This window comes from Ochotona curzoniae, unplaced genomic scaffold (assembly GCF_017591425.1).
Source record: "Ochotona curzoniae isolate NIBS_2020 unplaced genomic scaffold, NIBS_Ocur_1.0 contig_1, whole genome shotgun sequence".
Taxonomy (NCBI): Eukaryota; Metazoa; Chordata; class Mammalia; order Lagomorpha; family Ochotonidae; genus Ochotona; species Ochotona curzoniae.
The window spans coordinates 23,305,072-23,328,412 of NW_024464918.1; the positions used below are offsets into that span (position 1 = coordinate 23,305,072).

The following is a 23,341-nucleotide window of genomic DNA, read 5'->3' on the forward strand; positions in this document are numbered from 1 at the left end:
GAAATTAAAGCATGTAAACTTATTTATGTATGACACAATTTTTTTTTAATGCCAAGGTTAAAAGGGAAAAAGGCAGAAATATTGAAAAGAACAAAGCAGCAAGGTAGAGGTACTGCAAAATTATCATAATTCAGTTTGCCACAGGGAAAATATTTATGATAAAATTGAAAATAAAATAAACATAGGTTATGATACAGCCAAATAATTGTGAAACACATCAAATTGGCTGGCTGTACTTGTGGAGGTCACAGAAAATTGTTACTTTAAAATGTTTCTCTATAAATTAGCATAAACACTACGGATTCCAATACGCTCCCTAAAATCATGGTATTCCTCCCCAAGGGAGACTGGTTCCAATCCAAGGCAGCAGAGATAGATGGAGCTGGAGTGGCAGTGTTTGACAGACGCTAATTAAAAAGACCAGTGACACTGCATAGACTTGCAATATTCTACTTTGCTGGAAGGAGCAGAGCACAGAGGTTAAGAACAAGAGCCATAAAATCAGACCTGTGTTCAAATCCTGACTCTACTGTGACATTTAATCTCTCACAAACTCAGTTTTGAGTGCTGTGTAGCATGAGGTAAGAGCACCCCTCCTCAACGGCCATCCTAAACGCAACACACACCAACTACTCAATCCCACACCTGGGGGCAGTCTGTGTCCACTGTATGCCAGAATCTTAAAATTATGAGCCAATTTAATTGAAAATACTTGCTTAGGGTACAACCACAGGGTACAACCTTAGGGTACAACCACATGTTAAGCCACAGTCTGCAATGCCAGAATCCTGTACCAGAGTGGCAGTTCAAGCCCTGCAGTTGTGTTTCTGATCCAGCTCCTTGCTTATGCACCTGGCAAAGTAGCAGAAGATGGCCCCAAAACATGGGAGACCTGGATGGAGCTGGGAACTCCTCACCTCCACCTGGCCCAGCACCAGCTATTACAGCTATTTTGGTGAGAGAACAACCCTATAGAAGATCCCTCTGCCTCTGCTCCTCTGTCACTCTGCCTTTCAAATAAAGAAATGTTTAAAGGAAGGAAAGAAAAGGGAAGTAGAGAAAAGAAAAGGAGTGAGCTGGCTACCATAGAATTACAATGGTTTTATTGCTTAAGGAATTCAAGGTGAAAAAGACATATGAAAGAACAAATACTGAAGTGTCTAAGAAACTTCTATTTTCCATTAGTGATCAGTTTGCAGACTTGCTAGTTTTCTTCTGTAGATTTTACACTTGAGCTTAGCCCAAAGGCTGAGAAGCAATTCTTCTGTAGAGTTTAAACACATTGTCATTTCTGTATCAACAGGCTCCCACTCTTTTTATTCACAACTTAGAAACTGGAAAAGGGTAATATAATAGTAAGTGTTAATAAGTGTAGTTTTGTGGATTCCACAGGTAATTTTTAAAAAATATATAATTTCTGCCACAAGACTTAAATTCTGTAAGCAGCAGCACCAATCTAATGATATTCTACTCCCTCACTGCGAGGACAAATAATGTTGAAACTATTTAATTGCAAGTAATCTTAAAAACTCTTAGAAGTTGAACATTTCAAAAATTAAGTATAGGACCTGGTATGGTAGTCTAGTGGCTAAAGTTCTCACCTTGCATACCCGGGATCACATATGGATGCCAGTTCATAGCCCAGCTGCTCCACTTCCCTTCCAGCTCTCTGCTTGTGGCCGGTTGAGGATGGCCCAAAGTCATGGGACTCTGCACCCGCGTGGGAGACCCAGAGGAAGCTCCTTGCTCCTGACTTCAGATCAGCTTAGCTCCAGCTGTTGCGGCCATTTGGGGAGTTAACCAGCGGATGGAAGATCTTTCTCTCTGTCTCTCCTTCAGTCTGTAAAAATCTGACTTTTCAATAAAAATAAATACTGAAAAAAGAAAAACAACATTCTGAAATGAATTTTAAAAAAGAAGTATAAAATTATCGCTGTGTTGAAGAAAATTTTCTGTTAGACTCAAGGTCATTTTACACTCCAGAATATTTCCCCAAGCAAAATAAATGCATAAGATAAAGTTGTACCATTTATAACAATGATGTTGAAGCAGATTAGTGATTTCAAAGTGCAATGCACCTTGCAACAGGCTAGTTTTACCAGCAGCAATTCTGAAAGCAAAATAATGGAGCCTGAAAATCTTAATCTAAAAAATTAAAAACATAAGGGGCACATTGTTTTGTAAACCTTTTTGATGTGTGTCTGCACACATACTCTGAATTGCAATGTAAAATGCCTCATTGTGCACTGCCGTGAAAGGCATCAGCATGCCTAAATTTCGCCTTTTGGAGCCCCCTACAGGTTGCACATGTTAAGATGCTGCATTTTAAGCAAGTTTTGACAGGTAAGGGGTTCAAACTAAATTCAGTAATGTGTTTATGCACAAACACATTCTTATCTAAACAAGAAACGTCAGGCCTATGAGTTTGAGCTGAACATATGAGCAGCTTCAATCTGAATCAGCCTGAAGCAAATCATCCTTAACAAGTTTCATTTGGCAACACCAGCAATAGCCCCAATTTAAAATTGGGAGAAATCTGTCAATATCTTACAATGACAGCAATTCAGACGCAGAGACCAAACAACATCATAACAACTTTAGGTACAAGCACTGTGGTACAGCATGGAACGCCACTGCTTGTGGCACTGCCCGGGCTCCTCTGCCTCTGACCCTGGAAACGCACCTGCTGCCAGCTGGGGAGTGAGTCAGTGGACTCAAGATCTTCCTCTTCCTCTCTCTGTGCCTTTCACATAAATGAATACATTTCAAACTTTACAAAACTCTTAAACACATAATCTAAGATATTAATCAACAGAAATATGGCTTGCTTTCAATCATATTCTCCGACAAAGAATTGAGTAAAGAACAGTTTGCACTACTGAATGCTAAGCCATACAACCCAAGGCTAAATGTTTCATTTTAATTTAGGAAATGGAACACAGTATCAGAGTAGCAGAACCCTAGGAAGTGGCTAGAAAATTGGAATGATCTAAGTAATACTATTGAGATCCAAAACAAACCAACATGCTATTCGTTTAAGGCCTTCTTCCCCGTTACTGCTCTTTTTCAAAAGCAAAGATTGCATAACAAAAATAAACAATAGCATCCCCTAAGGGCGCCACTTCATATCCCAGCTGTTCCATTTGGATCCAGCATCCTGCTAATGTCCTGGAAAAGCAAAAGATGGCTCTGGTGTTTGAGCCTGTACACACGTGGGAAAACTGGATGAAGCTCCTAGCTGCAGACGGGTCTCACTTTGGTCATTGTAGCCATTTGGTATAATTGAACAAGCAGACAAATCTCTCTCCCAGTCTCTCCTAACTCTGCCTTTCAAATAAAAATAAAATCTTTACAATGTTTTCTTAAAATAATAATAAAAATAGCAACAGCTATCACCAGCTTTAGTGACCTAGCCACAGCCACATAAAAGTGCAAAAAAAAAAAAAAAAAAAGCTTGCAGAAGCCTAAGAGATGCAAACTACAAATATCTTGCAAGCAATCAAACACTAATCTGGCCTTAATTTCACCTATATCAAGTCACCCATCTGAGACTGGCTGAGTTAACCCAAAGTCGACTGCAAAACAGGTAGGAAGCCAAATGGCAGATGATCCCATTGGAAGGTCTTCTGGCAATAATTTAACATATTTGGAAGTGATTTTTAAAGTATATTTGGAAACCAATTATCACCACTTGGAAATGATTCGTGTAGCATGTGATATCGCTCTAAGTCAACATTGGCTGACCCCTCAAGTAGTCCTTGAGACTAACAATTAATACAATATGAGAGTTCTACAAGGTAGTGTTAATCCATTTAGTCTAAAGCAGTCCTCAGCTATCCAAAACCTTGTTTATATTGGCAGATATTTGTTGAACAAGATCTTTTATATGCTGGGCTGATGACTCAAAATATATCCTTGGCCTCAGTAAAATTTACATTGAAAGCTTTACATAAAACCATTCATTCCTATTAACCAGCACTCCATTTTAGTAAAACACTTATTTTGCTGCTCTTAATGCAATATACTTGTTTTCAGAATTATATCTGTCCTCCCCCAAAGTCCCATAACTAGTTTATTATTGATGTACCGAGATCTGTTCAAAACAAAGTCACACAGAGCTTGCTATTCACATATTGAAAATGCAAATGCCTCGGTTTGCAAACATGACAATAAACTCTCATTCTTTACTGTTGTCCTATAAAAGCTGAAACTCAAAGATGACCTTTCTTACTCCATAACCATTCAAAGGGAGCTTTCAGAATAGCAATTTTTAAAAGGAGAAGTGATATCCTGCCTTCCATTTCCCACCACACCCAGTCCTTACAGTGTGCCATCACTGCCTTCTCCAGTGAGTCCTGCTTTATCACACAGCAAGATGCATCTTGGAGTCATCTCCTGTCGGCTTTCTCTCCCTTCTTATTGACCGCAGGTGTTATCAAAGGAACATGGAAATGGTTGCTATCATAAAACTGTTCCTGCTTTGTATCTGGGATACGAAGGTCCATCCATGAACCAAATTCATAAGGCTACAAAGGATTACCCTTAAACAGCTATTTAATATCTTTGTTCTTTCTTTCTTCATCCTACCCTGTGGAGGCAATTATGCTACTAAATACTTCACAGCCAGCAACTTCATACTGCGTGACACTCTCCCATTTATGTGAACTCGACATAAACACACATACACAGCCAGCACTGACTCTCATGAGCAAGCATACTTACATGCACTTTCTTTCCAGAACAAGTCAGAATTACAGCTCTTTTGGTGATTGTTATAGTTTTGGAATGGTTCAGAAATTATCCAAATTTTTTGAAATTTTGTGATAGTTTCATCTTTTTTTTTTTTCAATTGTGAACCATTCCATATTGCATCTTTATTGCAAAAGTCAACATGCTTCTTAGAAATTCAGATTGTAATCCATAAAACAAACATTACATATATGAATTTAAATGTATAAACAGTTAGAAATTCAACAATATCTCCTATTATACTATTACACAAATTCACAATTTCATAAAAACTATAATACAGGCAAACTATACATCAAGAGGAACCTCTATTCCTTTTCACATGATTTTTTCTTTTTCTTTTGAAATAATGATCCTTCACCTCGGAGCTCTTCACCTTAACAGAAATATTTCCCATTTGATTATCTTAGCTGGTGACAGTATTTTCCCAATGTTACTTGAAGAAACTGAAGGTAATTAATTTCCTTGGGAGTATCTTGAGATTAGTCAGTAATCCAGTAAATTGGGCTGATGTGGATAGCCTGCTGGGGTTGCTCATCAGCTACTTAATAAATATATCATGCATAATAAGAATAGCAGATTCTGCCTTGCATGTTGTATGTTAATCTGTGTCAAATGAAGACGTCATTTTTGTGGTTCTTCACTTTTAGGGAAACTTCAACGTTGTAGATTTGTAAGGCAGAATAAAAAACTCCACAAGGGAGGGTTAAAAAAAAACACACACACACAGAACTGTGTATTCAATTGCTTTATGCTTAAGTTACCTAACATAACTAACCCACATTTTTAATTCATTCATGAGTCAAAATGTTTTACAATTACTAGAAATGACACTTTGAAATTACTTTAGTCCTATGTAAGGTTAACTAAAAACAAAATTTAAACAAACGAACCTCAAAGTTCACTGAAAAACTGTCCAACATTTTTCTTTTATCCCCTGCCCCCCAAAAACCAAAAACTTAATTTCTCAACTTTTTCTCTTTACTAAGAGCAGAACAAGATGTCAATTTTGAGGGCCAAAAAATCATATGAAAAGGAATCTCATTCTACTGAACTGTCAGTCTACTGAAAATTCTTACAGCTCCATTAATTTATTGTAATTTTCAGTTTCCAAATACAAAAATACAACAATTTTTATTGAAATCTATACGCTGGTAGTTTTAGTACACACACACACAAGGAAAAAAAAAAGACCAAAAACAAAACAGAAGCGAAAACCAAATTATTTACAAAATTATACAGTTTAAGAAAAAACTTTGTACAAAAAATATATAAATCCTTTGTTCCCTCTATCGCGTTTAAACTGTCAGGACTCAAAATATTCACCACAATGAATCTTCCAAAATATATACGGACTGAGCCGCAGACATCCAAAAACTTTCCTTAGACGACGGAGGAGTAAGGAGCAAGAGTGCTTATTTCAGAGACCCCTTTCTCACATGTTCCTTCTAAGCTTCATAAGCTTATCTCCACTTCAGTGTTACTGGATATGCTACAATAACCTTGAAAGAGGATGCACGCAAACTTAAAAATGATCCTGGCCAGATACCTCATTCCAGGAAGTTACGTAGAAAAGATGATTAGAACTTGGGATTTAACTCCTTGTAGCTAGGTAAAATCTAGAGTCCTGACGGTTTTTTAAGTTTCTTAAAAGTGAACAGTTTGTATTCTGAAAAACAGTCTTTATCTCAGAAAACAAAATTCTTGATAGACTGATCACCAAGAACCCTTTGAAGCCAACAGGAAATCTCAAATTTTCACACCACATGTACATAAGAGCACAGATGTGTATATCCTTGAAAAAGTGATATCCTACGTACAATCATAGCTTTTATTTCCCTAGTGTACAGTGTAGTGTTGCTCCTCTGCTTTCCCATCTGACATTCAGAACACAAGGACAGACATGTACACATTTTACTTAACAGATACTCTATACAGTGTACAGTAAAAACGCACACAGCAAAGGAAGCTGTCTACTGAAGAAGTATATGTTCATGGACAGCAACACGCTATGAAAATATGAAAATAGAAGACCATCTGATCAAAGTTAGGGTTCCCATTTATGACTAACATACCCAGCCCCTACCCTATCTCCACCCTCCCCACCCACTACCCTCACCATCATGGTTTAAATTTTTAAAATTTCAGATATATTTTTTAACCCTTTTGCATAACTAAATTGAAGACTGAAAATAGAAAAACTGAAAAGCTGGTGACTCCCCCATTCTTCTATTATTCTGATCAAAACATCACTTATTTATCAAGGCGTTGGTTTAAACCTTTTATTGGGGACTGACTTTGGGTGGCCCAAATGAATCATTTATCTTAATAATGAGTACATTAGGCCTATGAATAAACAGCTAAGAAGAATAAAAAGGGGGACAAGAAAGAGGCAATAGGTGAAAGCCGTTTACATTCTAAAAGTATTACGTAAAAAAAAAAAGGAACCAACTGAACCAATGCTAAGTGGCAAAGCAAAGGTCAGTAGGAAGATGAGGACAGAAGTTAACGTGAGAATGGAAATAGCACAGAGCTAGCTACCATTACCTCATAGTATTTAATAACAGAGTTTGTTGTGATTTTTTCACTGAAATAGTATTACTGCACATAAAAAACCTGAAAAAAATTGAGATTGAATACAAATTGGACTTTTCTACAGTAAAAAAATCAAAATAAATTCACTTTTCTTTCAAGACAACTCTTGAAAGCAAAAGAGTATTTTAATTACAAATAGCTCCTACTGTCTGACGACCCATCCATAATAGCTGAAAGTTAGAGATTCCAGGCAATTTTGTCATTTAATGCAATTTTATCAGATTATAATCCAAAATAAAATTTATGAACACCCTGTCATTTACATCGTCATCCAACACCAGTAGCAACAAAAGCAGGTGTGGAAAATAAGGCTCTAGATTATCCATGGCATTCCTGTAGATCTTCACAACTGTGTCAAAGTCACTAGGCCTTTGGTGCTTCAATATCGTGTACAGTTATGAGATGTGTTTAGATAGCAAACTTGCTGTCCTGAAACCTACTCTGTTGAAAACAAAAATTAAAAAAAAAAAACTTTTTTTGGCTCATTGACTTCTTTAAATAATTTTAAAAAGTTGTTCTTCTAAACAATACTCCTAAAAATTATACAGCTTGCATCAGATTTCATCTTCGCCATGAACGAGACTCATATTCATCTTCATCTTCGTCATCATCATCATGCAAAAACAAATCTGAGGTTTCTGTCTCCTGCGGAGAGAGAGAGTGTGATCAGCTGTTGAAGCACCTCAAGTAGAGTGCTTTTCAAGCTAAAGGTAAAAAGACTAACAAGAGAAATCCATTCCACATTTCTGAGTGATACATTCAGAGTTTCTTTCAGAATAAAGTAAAACTCCCAAAAGCATTTTAAAAATAGATATAACGTCCTTTCTCCTGCCAATTGTTCTAATAGATTTTTAGTTTGGTATCATCAAGAAACTCAATAATGTGAAAGTTTATAAGCAAAATGAAAGAAAAATATCTTTTTTCCTGACAAGTTGAGATAATTTTATTCTGAGGACAGCTATGTGGCATACCAGACTAAGCATCAGGCTGTGGCAATGGCATCCCATGTGGGTTCCGGTTTGAGCCCCAGCTGTTCTACTTCTGGTCCAGCTCCCTGCTTGCGGCCTGGGAGAGCAGAGGAGGACGGCCCAAGGCCTTGGAACCCTGCTTCCATGTGGCAGACCTGCACTCATTTTGGGTCAGTTCAGTTCCCGCCACTGTGGCCATCCCTCGAGTTAACCAGTAGATATTTTCTCATTCCCTCTAACTCTTTCAAAAAAAAAAATAAATAAATCTTTGAATAATAATAATTTTACTCCACCAACTTAAAATGAAGAAACTTAAACAAAAAACACAAACTCCCGAATCTTTCCTTTTATACCCTTCTGGTTATTTATAGTAACTATTAGCATGACAATGACATTCTAGACCTTACATTAAAAATCTAAAATCTTGATAACGGTTCAAATACTTGGACGTCTGCCACCCATGTGGGAGACCTAGACAGAGTTCCTGACTCCTGGCTCATAGCCACTTGGAGAGTGAACCACAGGAAAGACTGATGGATAACCTACCTCACCCTCCACCACCATCACTCTACCTCTCAAAGAAACATACTCTTAAAAGAAAAAAAAAACCTAAAATCTTGCATCAAATACAAGTATCTATAAACATTACCAAAATGTCAAGGCTTTGCTTGAGTATTTTATTAAGGGTCACATTTCTGCTTTCGCTATGTCAAATTATCCATCAGTAAAAAGAGATACTAAACTATAAATCTTGACATAGTTTTTGAATATGAACTTATAATTTCATGTTTCTGTCAGCCTGCTGCCTCCCAGGGTGCACGTCGGCAGGAGCTGGCATCAGGGCCAGAGCCAGGATTTGAACCAGGCAGCCTGATGTGCACTTCCCCAGAAGCCCCTTCAGGACTGCACCAAACATCCGCCTTCCCACGCCCTTCATAGGCCGGCTGTGACTTCCGACTGGTGCAAACTCACTGCATGCAGAAAGGAAATCCAACCCTCACTTTCAAATTTACACTATGTCAAGAAAATCATACTGGACTGGACCAGCTGCTGTTCGTCAGACAGGACATTCACCTCTTCCTTGGCTTCCTCTTCCTCAGTCTCGGTGGATATGGACGGCACCTTAGGCTTGTGCCATGATATCTGTAGTCGACGGTCTTTGAATTTTGACCCTTGGTTTGCTGCCTAAAATGTATTAAAGAACACATTAGATTTGTACTCCCATGTAAAAATAATTTTCCAAAGTCTGTGCTACTTAAAAATCAATTATTTAAAAGAAAATTGGTGTAGGTCAATTTACAAGTAATCTCCAGTGAGAACTATATGCTTTGGTTTGCCTAGATAGTTTAAGGTTTTCATCTATGTTAGCTAAATTTTGCTATTCATCTTGGTTGGAAACATAAATTAAGCAGTCATTCTAGAATATGTCATGATGATCTCAAAATATTTTCCTGGGGCCGGACGCGGTGGCACAGTGGTTAAGGTCCTCGCCTTGCACGCCCCGGGATCCCATATGGGCACCGGTTCTATCCCGGCAGCCTCGCTTCCCTTCCAGCTCCCTGCCTGTGGCCTGGGAAAGCAGTGGAGGACGGCCCAAAGCTTTGGGATCCTGCAACCATCGTGGGAGACCCGCAAGAGGCTCCTGGCTTCGGATTGGCATAGTATCGGCCGTTGTGGTCACTTGGGGAGTGAATCATTGGACGGAAGATCTTCCTCTCTGTCTCTCCTCTCTGCATATCCGCCTTTCCAATAAATAATAATAATAATAATAATAATAATAATAATAATAAAAAGAAAGGGGTCTCTTTCTTTCTCTGTAAAAACAAAATATTTTCCTGATACAATTTTTTTGAAAGGTTCACTTTAGGGCCTGGCGTGGTAGCCTAGTGGCTAAAGTCCTCACCTTGAACACCCTGGGATCCCATATGGGTGCTGGTCCTAATCCTGGCAACTCAGCTTCCCATCCAACTCCTTGCTTGTGGCTCACAAAGCAGTCAAGGATGGCCCAAAGCCTTGGGACCCTGCACCCGTGTGGGAGACCCAGAGGAGGCTTCTGGCTCCTGGCTTCAGATCAGCTCAGCTTCGACTATTATGGCCACCTGGGGAGTGAATCAGTGAAGAGAAGATCCTCTCTATTTCTTCTCCTCTCTGTATATCTGACTTTCTAGTAAAAATAAATCTTAAAAAAAAATTAGTTTTATTGCAAAGGCAGATTTACAGAGAAAAATAAACAGGGAAATAGATCTTCCATTTGTTGGTTCATTCCCCAACTAGCCACAATGGCTGGAACTGAGCCAATCTGAAGCTAGGAGCTCAGCACTTCCTCCAGGTCTCCCACACCGGAACAGGGTCCCAAGGCTTTGGGCCATCCTCTAATGCTTTCCCAGGCCTCAAGCAGCGAACTGGATAGGAAGCGGAGCAGCCAGGACACAAACCAGTGCCCGTATAGGATCCTATTGCATTCAAGGCGAGGATTTAACCAATGAGCCATCACACCAGGCCTGAGTCAATTACTGACATCTGGCTTTGAGATCTACACAGTCAGACTTATGTCTTGAAATTTTAAAGTGGTGAATGAGTTCACATTTATTCACCTTACTGCATTTCTTACAATATCGCTTACCTAAAATAGATCTTTCCACATTCTGAAATGCTATACATGTGTGGGGTGAACATGGAAGATCTATCTCTCTGTAAATCTGCATTTCCAATAAAAGTAAATATTTTTCTTTTAAGATTTATTTATTTTTATTGGAAAATCAGATTTACAGAGAGAAGGAAAGATCTTCATTGGCGGTTTCATTCCCCAAATGGCCACAACAGCTGGAGCTGAGCCAATCCAAAGCCAGGAGCTAGAAGCTTTTTCCAGGTCGCCTAGACAGGTACAGGGTACCAAGGATTTCAACCGTCCTCAACTACTTTCCCAGGCTACAAGCGGGGAGCTGGGTGGGAAGTAGAGTAACCAGGATATGAATTGGCACCCATATGGAATCCAACAGATTCAAGGTAAGGACCTTAGCCATTAGGCTATAGCACCAGGCACAAAAAAGTAAATATTTAAAATAATATATGTGTTTAGCAATGGACATTGCAGTAGAAGCAGGGTAAGCCATTGTTTGGCATAATAGTATTCCTTATCAGACTACCAGTTCAAGTTCTGGCTGCTTCACCTCAGATCCGAGCCAGGGAAGCAACAGAAGCTGGCTCAGATACCTGAGTTCCTGTCATTCATGGGGAAGACCCAGATGGACCTCTTGGCTCCTGGCTCTGATTCTGCCCAGCTTGGGCAGTTGCAAGAACTCAGAAACTGCATCACTGAATGGAGCGTCTTATGCTTCTCTCTCCTCTCTGTCACTCTACCTTGCAAATAAGGGGGAAAAAGCCACTTAATTGGAACCAGCAGTCAGAAAGAGAAAAGCATTTCCAAACTCCCTAGTTAGACCAACATAGTCTCAAAAAGCGGCAGATAGTTGGAATTAAGACCAAGAAGGTTGAATTCCAAAAAAAAAAAAAACATTCCTTAGAATTTTTAAAGCTATTCTTCCACATTACTAAAAAGGAGAAAGAGGGTCATGGCAGTTAAGGAAGTCAGTCAACTGGCACACTGAAATGACCCTTCACTGCTTCTCTCACCAGCTTTAAGTGTGTACAGTGCTGAAGCTACATTCACTCAAATATGCTGGGAGGAACGCGGAGCCTGGCTGCTTGGTTTGGCTCTGTCACTTACTAACCAGCCGATCCTGTGTGAGGCTTTAGGCTTTGGCTTTCCCCTGCGAACGCACAGAATATCACATGAAAGGGAGGCTCCCATGCACCTCACACTTATTTTAAGATGACATGAGACTGTGTATGAAAACGGTCCAGCACAGTATTTATAAATTAATGAGTGTCTATGCAGAGAATGTACTCTGTGTCTATACAAAATCATAGTTATCTGCTGAGGCAAATTTGTACTTGGCACGTTTACCTAAAAGTAAAAGTAAGTGATCAGCACTGTACACAGAATATAACTAAACAAATCCGTTATCCTGATAAAACCTTTGAATTCTACCTTCATCTAGGATTATTTTTACTTTTTTAATATCTTCTAAACATGTAATAATCTTAAAAAAAAAAGTAGCTTTGGAATGATTTGTCACTATAAATGCATTTATGTGAAGTTATGAAATTACAAGAATTTTAAGAACTTAACTGCTTCTTGACCTTCCAAAACATTAATAAGGATTTGCTAGTACCCAGGTTTCTCCAACTAAACATTCTAATATGTGAAACGTTTGCTAATTAGATAAGATCGCACCAGGAATGTGCTGAACACAGTGTTCCCAGAGTTAACATTTGCTACTTTAAAAACTTACTGAGAAATGAAGTAGTTCATCTTTTTCCTCCTCAGTGAATCCTCCCACTGTTAGTGCTCTGGGGCGATGATCCACCACCATGTGGTTCAGGGACCCCCTTCCTCTGCCTCCGCGGCCTCGGCCTCTTCCTCGGCCTTGGGTGGACATGGGCTTTCCGCGACCCACAGGCAAAATACCTAATCTCGCAGCCTGAATCACAAAGAAGGCAGAAGGCGATATCCATCGTTAGACTAAGCCTTAGGAAATGCAAAAAAAAGAGTAAAAACTGTTTTTTGAAATATTAAGTATGTTGGGTCACTAACTCCTTTTAAGTCTCACCTCAACCTGTAACTGACTGAGCTTTTTCCGTAATTCTGTTGTGTCTTCTCCTGAGGACAGCCTCTTGTGCAGGTCCAGTTCAGTATCTAATAACTCTTTCTGGGCCTATGGTAAAATTAAGAGTAAAAAAGGTGTCTTTAGAAAACTTCCAAGATCTTAACCACAACATAATTATGAGGATACACAGCTCTTTTGGAAAACAGAGATGATACAATCAAAACAGCCACTTTAAAGTAGGCAAATTCATAAACTATTGTAAACATGTAAAGAATGTAACACTGAAAAATGACTGATGACACTATATAAGGTAGATTAAAGTCAGGGCGAGGGAAATGGTCACTTCAAAGACAGCTGGGAATAATTTTCACAAAACAAACCATGAAGTAACATTTTATTAACCGTTCAAAGGTAACAATATGCAATCACTTTCAGACTGAAAACCTGTCACTGCAGCCACTCTCCTTTGCAGGAGACCTTTTTTAGTTTTTTTTAAGCAAGTTTTAGGCGATATGCCCTAGAACTCGTTTCTCCTCCAATTCTTTGTTTTTAAATGTGCACACCCTTTCCTACAACTAGGGGAAAGTAAAACTACATTTTTAATCTTAACATTTTACATTCCCATACTCAGAGAGAACCATAACTGCAAATGTTGTATGATACTATACATTCTCTATCTCAGACAAACTCATTCCTAGTTCATAAAAAGGTTAGAAAGCTGTAAATCCACTAGAGTTGTGGTAGCAATGGAATCACTGTGTAAAGTAGGTACTCTCCTAGGGTAAGGAAACACAGAAATGAACAAAAGCCAGGTTTAAATCAATCTAGAACTTCTGATTACTCTTTTTCACAGCCATTTTTATCCATATTTAGCCTCTGCATGACTCGGAACTACGAAACGGATGGCTTTACTACAACAGTATTTCATCGTGAAGCTGTTTTAATAGGAAACGTTTCTTTCCTGTCCATCACTTTAGCAGTTTCATCTTCAGGACAGAAGACCAAGCAGATTCAATTAAAAAGCATAATCTGTGTTCCAATGGTATTATCAGCACTCAGTATGCCACCTAAGCAACTAAACACCAAAATCACTTTAAAAAAAATGTAATGTGTTGTAACTGCTTGCCTGCCTATCATGCCACTAGGCAGGCTGTTACTGAGTTAAACATAGGGGTCAGTATGGTAGCACAGGCGGTTAAGCCACTTTCTATGACACTGGCATGCCATGGGACGCCTACATTGAGTTTCTCTCTCCTGGCTTAGGCCTGACCCAGACTAGTCCTGCAGGCTGCTGTGGCCAGTGGGGGACTGAACTAACCGACACAAGACCTCCCGCACTCCCTTTAATCTATTAGCATTATCTTTCAAATAGTAAGTAAGTCTTTAAGAAAATTTATTGTAATTTCAATATTTTCAAAGTATTAAGCTCTTGAGATATTTAATGATCCATGTTCAATAAAAATACAAACACAAACCTCTGTTTTTGTCTTTACTTTAGATGGTGCAGAAACCGCAGAAGACGTCTTTAATTCATCCTTTAATTGTGAGATCTTTTCTCCAAGTTCTTTCAAAGTCTTCATTATATTTGCTCTTTCTTCTGGTTTCATGTTTTTGTTTTTTTCTAACTTAGATATTAGCATCTACCAAAAACAAAAGTAATACCATCCTTATTAAACATTAATATACTACAAAGCTTAAAAACTTAACTCATACAGGTATTTTTGTAAAACCAATTGTACACATTAATTCCAGTGTAAAAACAATGCGCTTTCATCTTACCTTTTGGCATTCTATTTGTTTCTCTAACACTTCTTGCCTCTTTTTCCTCATATCTTGTTGTAGTTTCAATGCTTCCTGCATAAGTAGGTAAAGGAGGAATTAATATTCCTAACAGAATCTGCCAATGATAGTTAACACTATGATACTCTTGACTGGTTTCTTCTTGACCAATTAATCAAAAAGCAGCTGAAGCCAGAGATGAAACCTTTGAATATATTTTCCTTAACACAGCCAATGTAACAGAGTTTATAACTACACTTAAAAATATTTACAATATTGGATCCCAATAGCTACATCTATGTGGCTAGCTGATTTGAATGCTTTTATGAAAAACAAAAACAAAACCAAGAGCAGTTTCCACCTGAGTATGGGAAATTCTTCTTTCTGGGGCTTAAAAGGGGGATTTGGGGGTAGCTCCCTGATAGAGGTATCAGACTACGTGGGTTAGAGCTCTCTGTTTGGTCTCGATCTAGCTTTCTGATAATGAATACTTGGGAAACAGCAGGTTTTGGCTCAACTAGCTGGGTCCCTGTCCCTGACGTGGAAGACTCATGTTGAGTTCTGAGCCTGGCCTCCCAATTTTGCAGGTACTTCAGTAGATTCTGGAGATGAGAGCTTACTCCGTCTATCCGTCCCTTCTAGATTGTCAAGTAAATAAAATCAATACGTGTTAGAAGCAGAATTGCAGTAAAGCTGCCACCTGCAATACCAGCATCCCTTGTGCCCAGTTCAAGCTCTACTTTGACCCAGATCCCTTCTAATTGCCGGGAAAAGTAGCAGAAGATGATCCAAGTGCTGGGGTCCCTGTCACTCACACGGGAGATCGGCATGAATTGTCTGGCTCCTGGCTTCAGCCTGGCTCAGCCATGACCATACAGACTATCTGGGGAGTAAACTAATGGATCCAAGATCAAATGATCTCCATCTCTACTGCTCTCTAACTCTTTCAAGTAAGTAAATCTTTTTAGAAAGCAAAAATCTTTTAAAATGTAACCTTAAGAAATGATCCCAAGTCTCGGGTCATCACCATGGCTCGAATGCTTCGTGTGCAAGAGCCAGGATGCCATACAGGTGGCGGTTCGTGTCCAGGCGGCCCCGCTTCCCATCCAGCTCCCTCCTTATGACCTGGGAAAGCAGTGGAGGATAGCCCTAGTCCTTAGGACCCTGCACCCACGTGGGAGACTCAGATGAGACTCTTAGCTCCCAGATTTGGATCAGCTCAGCTATGGCCATGATGACCATTTGGGGAATGAATCAGTGGATAGACAATCTTTCTCTGGGTCCTCCTTCTGTCTATAAACATGCCTTTCCAATAAAAATAAACACGTATAATAGGGTTTTTTCCTGTATCTTAAAATTTATTTTTATTGGAAAGTCTGATATATGAAAGAAGACAGGCAGGAAGATCTTCCATCTGATGATTCACTCCCCAAGTGGTTAAAACAGCCAGAGCTGAGCCAATCTGAAGCCAGGAGCCAGGAACCTCCCCCAGGCCTCCCACACAGGTGCAAGATCCCAAGTCATTTGGCCATCCTCAACTGCTTTCCCTGCCAGAAGTAGGGAGCTGGATGGGAACTAGGGCTGCCAGGACACAAACCAGTGCCCATATGGGATCCTAGAGCATGCAAGGTGAGAACTCCAGCTGCTTGCTAGGCTACCATGCCAGGCCCAGTATAAGAGTTTTTCAAAAAACATCAAAAATCTTGGGTTATTTTTTTTTTTGATAACAGTACATATAAATACAAATTTTATTGAAAAAAATTATGGAAGCTTAAATCTAAGATAATAATGAAATTTAGAACTGAATTATATGAATAGTTACATGAATATCACAATTTATGTTAAAGGTTATCTAATTTACAAAACCAAAAAAGAAATAAAAAAAAAAAATAGGTACTGAAATAATAAAAGTGTTTTTTTTTTTTCTCTGAAGAAAACATGATAGAAAAAAATGTATTCCTTATAATTGATATAGCCACTGAAAAACAACTGGGAAATGTTTTTGGTTAGTTCATCTTTTTTTTCTTGTCAGGGGCATATTAAAAAGAAGTCAATAAGCCAATCCTGATGTAGTTATACAATAAGATGTTAATACAATCACTTACAAATTCAAAGTTTCCTTTGCTCTTTACCTGTTTTTTTTTCAATGCTTCTTGAACATCATGTGATTTAGAACCTGAACAAAGTTTGGAAGGTGTCTTTAAGTTTGAAGAACTATAAAGCGTTTTTGGATGGCCTGGTGTTGAAAATATCTACAAAGAAAACAAACATAATTAGAACTCAGAAATGTTTTGGAGAAATTCCATGTGTTTCTATAATCCTAAGGAGTTAAAGTAAGTTTACCTTTAAAAAATTGATTTGTAAAAAGCAGTTCTTTATAATGAAAATGTTGCTCAAGACTATAAAGAAAAATGTTTCTCACGTTAATGTTTCATTTCTGAATGCAATTTCATATTTTTCTTACCTTTAATTTTTTAGCTGTGTATTATCATCTATTTGAAAGGCAGAGACAGAGAGAAACAACGCTATCTCCCCTCTAACAGTTCACTTCCTAAATGCTTGCAAGAGCCAGTAGGGCTCAGCCACACTGGAGCCACAGGCCTGGAACTCCCGCTGCCTCGCTGACTGGTGACAGGAACCTGAGCACTTGAACTGTCCTCTTCTGCCTCCCAGACGGACGGGCAGGAAGCTGGACTGGGAGCACAGCAGCTGGGGCTGAGGACCAGCGCTCTCAGAGAGGAGTGTGGGGCTGTAAGCGGAAACTTACTCTGCTGTGCCACAGTCTCTCGGGATTACTTTTAAATAATTACACTCAGCACTTAATGATTCCAAGTCAACTCTTCAAACAATTCATATTTAAAGTCATCATGCTTCTTTGGTACTTGCCATAGTCACCTCATTTCAGTTAGCACAAATTATCTTATTTCTTCTGTTTTAAGAAAATACTGACTGACCCAACTTTCTACTTCAACAGTGGTCAAATACACACTTATCCTTCCATTTTAATTGTTTTAATTTAATACATCCTGCTACTCATTCTGTCATACATATGAACATATTCCTCATTCCTTTGTGAACACACATTTGAAACAACCAGTCGCTACTGAAAGGCATTTGAGCCATGCCCAGCGTTTTCGAGTACAAAGCACCTACGATTACTAGCTCTGTTGTATATGTCTTTCCATCTTTTGGCTACTGTACCCTGGCTGGATTCACAGAGGGAACACTACTAGTTTACAGTGATTGCACATGTAATTCCACAAGACAGAGCCACACTTCCTCTTACAGTGGTTTTATCGTTTAGCACTGCCTTGAACAGCAAAATTACAATCCATCTGGAATTTACTCAGGTTTATGACACAACAAAAAACAAACAAAAAAACTGATTTTATCTGTTCCATATGGCTATCCAGTTACCTCTACAGTATTTCACAGTTGATCTGAGATACTTATAAAGTTGCTATTTGCAACTGAGTTTATTTCTAGCTTTTCTATCCTGCTGCATTAGTCTACCCATGCGCCAATATCAAAGTGCTTCAGTTACAGAGATTTTATGATACTTTCTGGAGCTTTCCTCCACTTCTACTGTCCTTTTTCAGAATCTTCCTGGCACTCTATTTGCTGTAATGACCATAAGAAAAAGTCAACATACAGATACATTCCTAAAATTAAAAGAAGTTACTTAAAACATTTAAGAGTTTGGCTTTCATTATGACAGAATTCACTAGGTTTTTAAAAAAGTTAAACTTACTAATGACATGTAATAAACTAACTATTAATACATATATACCAGGCCTCACACAGTAGCCTAGTGGCTAAAGTCCTCGCCTTGCATGCACCCAGATGCCATATGGGAGCCGGTTTATATCCCGGCTACTCCACTTTCATTCCGGTCCCCTGCTGCTTGTGGCCTGGGAAAGCAGTAGAGGATGGCCCAAAAGCCTTGGAACCCTGCACCCACGTGGGAGACCCAGAAGAAGCTTCTGGCTCCTGATCAGCTCAGCTCTGGCTGTAGGCACTTGGGAGTGAACCAGCAGACAGAAGATCATTCTGTCTCTCCTCTCTGTAAATCTTCCTTACCAATAAAAATAAATAAATCATTAAAAAAATTTTAAATATATACCTATTTATATATAGCCAAAATTTTCAAATTTCCACTAAGCTTTGAACATAAATTTGATTAGCAAATGTCTGAGAGAAATTAGGGAAATACATCTGCCACACTCAGTTCAACTTTCATACTACGAATCTGGGTAATAATCGATCTTTTACTTTCTTTGTGCCACTGGCCAGCTCTGAACCCCGCTGAGGATCACAGAAATGCATACCTGACAATCCTCTCCTGCACCACCCGACTGACTGAGCAAGTGTGACGCATCAGTCTGGTTACCACTCGCATGCCCAAGGCGATGCTTAACAGGAACTTTGTTAAGAACGTATGCACCTGGCGTCTGTGGCTTGTTCATCATCTATATATACAAAATTCACACAGGTTAGGAAAGGTTCAAAACATGTCTAGGAGCAATGCAAATCTAGAACAGTGATTATCCTAGGAAAGAAGATAAGAAAAAGAGACTGGGAGGGAGTTGTAATGATTTAAAACGTTTGATTTTCTAAGCGAAGTGGTGATATGCAAAAAAAAAAATTTATATATATATATATATATATGCATTAATGCAGATAAAAATGTAAAATCTGGCAAGTTTTCAATGTTCCCACTACATGCGATGCCTTGAAGATTAAGACCTTTTCCTGACAGTAGTTGAATACACCTTACAGTGTGAACGGATGCCCCTGAAAGCATAGCAAACCTTAGGATGCACTAACAGACCATGGTCTAATGGACACAGACGAGATTTTATCATCTTGTCCACTACTCAACCAACCTCTAGGCAAAGTAGTCACCAGCTTGAAATTGGATGTAGACTAAAGTCAATGATAGCTTAGATGTAAATAAACAGAAAGACGAACGCAGCTACAAACACATACTGTTAAGGAATACTTCTAAAAAAAAAATCTGAGTGCATTTATTCTAAGTCTGAGAACTATGTAACGATTAACATTATTGTCATTAGCCAAATGGCTCTAATATGCAGTTGTCTGTTCTTTGTTTCCTTCTTCTTAAGTAAGTTTTAAGTGTTTTATATCAGGCAGTGTTTTAGACTATAGGGACAGAATGAAAGAAACAGCCAAAATTCCAATGTCCTTGACACTTCCACCCCTGTTTTAGAAGATGCAGGATTTTTCTGTATAGGAGAAAAATAGGGCAAACAGATAGATACAGCGAGAGTGATTCTAACAAGATAACACCATCCCACATTGAAAGCCATTCACTGCTTGAATGGACTGCAACCCTTTAGTGGGCATAAGCATCATTTAATAATCCCTATATGGATATGGACCCTGCAGCTAGAGGCACACTCTGCAGATCTAGTGCCATCGAGGCAGCACAGGGCCTGAGACTTAGGTAAGTAATTTGCCGGTACAGAGAACAGCAGCTCAGACTTCAGAAAGTTTGTTAGAACACAGATTTCTGGGTATACCATAGGGATTTTGTCCATAAGGCCCAGGAATCTGCATTTCCAATAAAGTTCCAAATCAGATACAGCTGGTCTATACATCCAATTATAAGTAGATCTGCTATAGAAGTACCAAGCACTGAGGTAGGCACTGTGGTACAGCAGAGTAAGCTGAGAGCCTGGGATGCCTGTGTCCACATCCAAGTGCTGGGTCTTGCCTCTGCTCCCAGTCCATTTCCTGTCAGCATGCATGGGGGGCAGCAGATGACAGTGCAGGTATTTTTGGTTCCTGTCACCCACACAGGAGAACAGAATGGAGGTGTTTGATCCTGGCTTTGGACTCCTACTTTCAGAGTTGCACTTGGTGAGTGACCCATCAAAAGAGAGACATTTCTCTCTCCCACTGTGTGTGTGTGTCCCCCCCTCTCTGTCACTTTGTCTTTCAAAAAAATGCTTAAAAAAAAATTAAACAGGAAAAAACCCAGAGTCCATGATGGAGAAACACTGATCTTGAGGGAGACCAAAGGACTGAATCCTCAGTGCCCTGGATTACCTTCTGGATGCCTCCGTGTACCGTTGAGGGAGGAGACTGGGTTGCCAGCACCTGCTGTGGATGAAGATGCTGAGGCAGGTGATGATGCTGCTGTGAAAGATGACTAAGTGTTTGCTGTTGTTGAAGAAGCAGCTGTGATGAGGACTGTAATGCTGGTTGCTCGTTATTTTCCCTATGCCATAGGACTCGAATGAATCTGTTGTTTAGAACTGCTTCCGTGCTGGAAATCGCTTTCCTGGCCTCCTCATTGGTAAGATACTGGATGAGGGCTGCTTCTGGATCACCTTTAAATGCAACCTTTAAGAAAATAATAAAAACAACATAAATTCCCAAAGCAGAAAACTGTGGCCCACTCATGCAAATGGGACTATATGTCCTCAAAATTCATGTGTTAAAGGTTAGAGTCCCAGATATTCCACTTCCCATCCAGTTACCTGCTGATGGCCTGGGAAAGCAGCAGAGGATGGCACAGGTCCTTGGGACCCTGCACCTGTGTGGGAGATCCAGAGAAAGCCCTGGATCATTATTTCACATCAGCTCAGCTCCAGCCAATATGGCCATTTGGGAGTGAAAACAGACAAAAGATCTCTCTTCCTCTCTGGGTAACTCTGTCTTTCAAATAAAAAATAAAATCCTAAAAAAAAAAAATCGGTCATCCTCTGTGTGTGTGTGTGTGTGTATGTGTCTGTATGTGTTATGTGTGCGCATATGTACTGGCATTCAAAACATGCAGCAGAGATGATCAAAATAACCACTGATTCATGCAAATTAAACAAAGTAAGCTAAGCTAGTAAAAATTCTTGTCAAGACACATAAAACGCATGGATTTCTGTCTCTGATGCAGCCACATTTACCTGTATATTAACAATAGTTCCAAACTTGCTGAAATGTTCATTGAGCTTGGTAATGTTGTTCAATTCCTGAGGGATTTTCTTCACTTCTAATTTGGTGTTTGTATATTGGTTCTTTCTTAAGAATCCTGGTTTACTCTGATTGTTATTCCCTTGCCTAAAGGAATATTAACAAATTTTAGTTAATTTTCCCACTTCATGCCTAGCCAAGACATACATAAGGAAACAAGCTTATATTTCTTCAAAGAATGTCTTAGGCAACCTTTTAACATTCTTCCAAAACCTCTGAAAAATTTTCATGTCATCCTTATTATACAGTAACTGCATATATATAGAGAGAGGAATGGATAATGTAAGATTACAAAAAAAGCTTAGTTAATATTAAGTCATGTGCCAAAAAAAGTACCACAGTCATTAAGATGACTAAAATTTTAAAAAGGCTAAGACATCAACTTCTAATGGTGTGTTTTACAATGTCTATAAAATACACAACTTTTTTTCTTTTTTATCTATTTCCACTGTCTCAGTAATTTTAAATAATGGACTACATACACAAATAGTTAAAAAAAAAAAAAAAAACACCTGTTATGAATACTCCATCACCGCTTCAATTTTTAGGACATTTTAAAGTTGAGATCTCCTAAACCCTAACTTTAACACATACAGCTTGAAAATCACTCATTAATCATAAATTTTCAAATTTATTAAAGCAGGCAAAAACAATAAAAGCATCAATTAGGCATTACAATTTATTAAGTTGTCTTACTTTCCCAGCCATGGCTTCTTTGTGAGAGGTCCTTCTATACCACTTATTGCTCTTTTCCGACTATCTGGTTCGAGAACTACTCTGGTTATGTTGCTATTAATTGATACAGGAACTGGTGGTTCTGTCTGGATGACTATGTTGGCAGCTGTTGGAAACAAAAATTCACATTATTAAGTTTTTGGAGAATTTCAACTTATTTAAGTATTTAGTCTAAAAGCTAGTAAGTCATAGCACTCAACTACTATCATTTCCTTTATCTCCTCTTAAAGGAATAGAAATTAAAAATTTAAAACTTAAGACAACCACAATAACCTTTGTAATGCTTATTTTTATTTATCTTCATCGACTTGAAAGACTCAGTAACAGAGAGAGAATGAGAGAGAGAAGATTTCTACCTCAGCTTGTTACTCCTTGAATGCCTGTGCTACCTTAGGCTGGAGTCAGGAACCAGAGACTTGGCAGCTCTCTCCCCTGGAAGGCAGGGGGGCCCCAAGCACTGAGCCATTATCCACTGCCTCCCAGGACACAAGAGAAAAAGCTGGATCAGAAACAGAGGGGAATCGACACTCCAGTATGAGATTCAGGCAGTCCAAACAACAGCTTAAACTGCAGTAACACAGAGGCCAACACCTCAGTGTGAATGCAGGCATATATCATGAATAGAAAAATTATTAGTGAAAAATTGTTGAAGGACAACAAGACATTTCATACGGCATCAAAGAGCCACTTAATAAACTAATCAAATTTGAGAAATAACACATATCACCTTTGGCAAGCAAGCCTCACATCATTAATACACAGGTATTGTTTGCCTTTTGAGGCAATTCAGCAAAAAATTCACTGAATCTTAAGGAATAAAAACTACAATGGAATTATTTACCTACTAATGTA

General features: G+C 38.8%; 1 protein-coding gene across 5 annotated transcripts in view; it reads right to left on the minus strand.

The window, feature by feature from the left end:
* Window positions 1–3,655: 3,655 nt before the first annotated feature.
* RBM27 (RNA binding motif protein 27) overlaps window positions 3,656–23,341 on the minus strand; it is a 57,838-nt gene continuing 38,152 nt past the window's right edge. For 3 of the 5 annotated variants that reach the window (XM_040998978.1, XM_040998733.1, XM_040998814.1), the window contains 11 exons: window positions 22,451–22,595; window positions 21,688–21,841; window positions 20,834–21,130; window positions 19,090–19,230; window positions 16,894–17,013; window positions 14,762–14,836; window positions 14,458–14,622; window positions 12,986–13,090; window positions 12,668–12,856; window positions 9,387–9,497; window positions 3,656–7,989 (listed from right to left, as the gene is read on the minus strand). In XM_040998978.1, coding sequence (XP_040854912.1) covers window positions 7,906–7,989; window positions 9,387–9,497; window positions 12,668–12,856; window positions 12,986–13,090; window positions 14,458–14,622; window positions 14,762–14,836; window positions 16,894–17,013; window positions 19,090–19,230; window positions 20,834–21,130; window positions 21,688–21,841; window positions 22,451–22,595 — 1,586 coding nt within the window. In that variant the 3' untranslated portion in view covers window positions 3,656–7,905. Of the gene's footprint in view, window positions 7,990–9,386; window positions 9,498–12,663; window positions 12,857–12,985; window positions 13,091–14,457; window positions 14,623–14,761; window positions 14,837–16,893; window positions 17,014–19,089; window positions 19,231–20,833; window positions 21,131–21,687; window positions 21,842–22,450; window positions 22,596–23,341 lie in introns of all 5 variants that reach the window. The other 2 variants (XM_040999040.1, XM_040998895.1) reach the window with 2 other exon arrangements.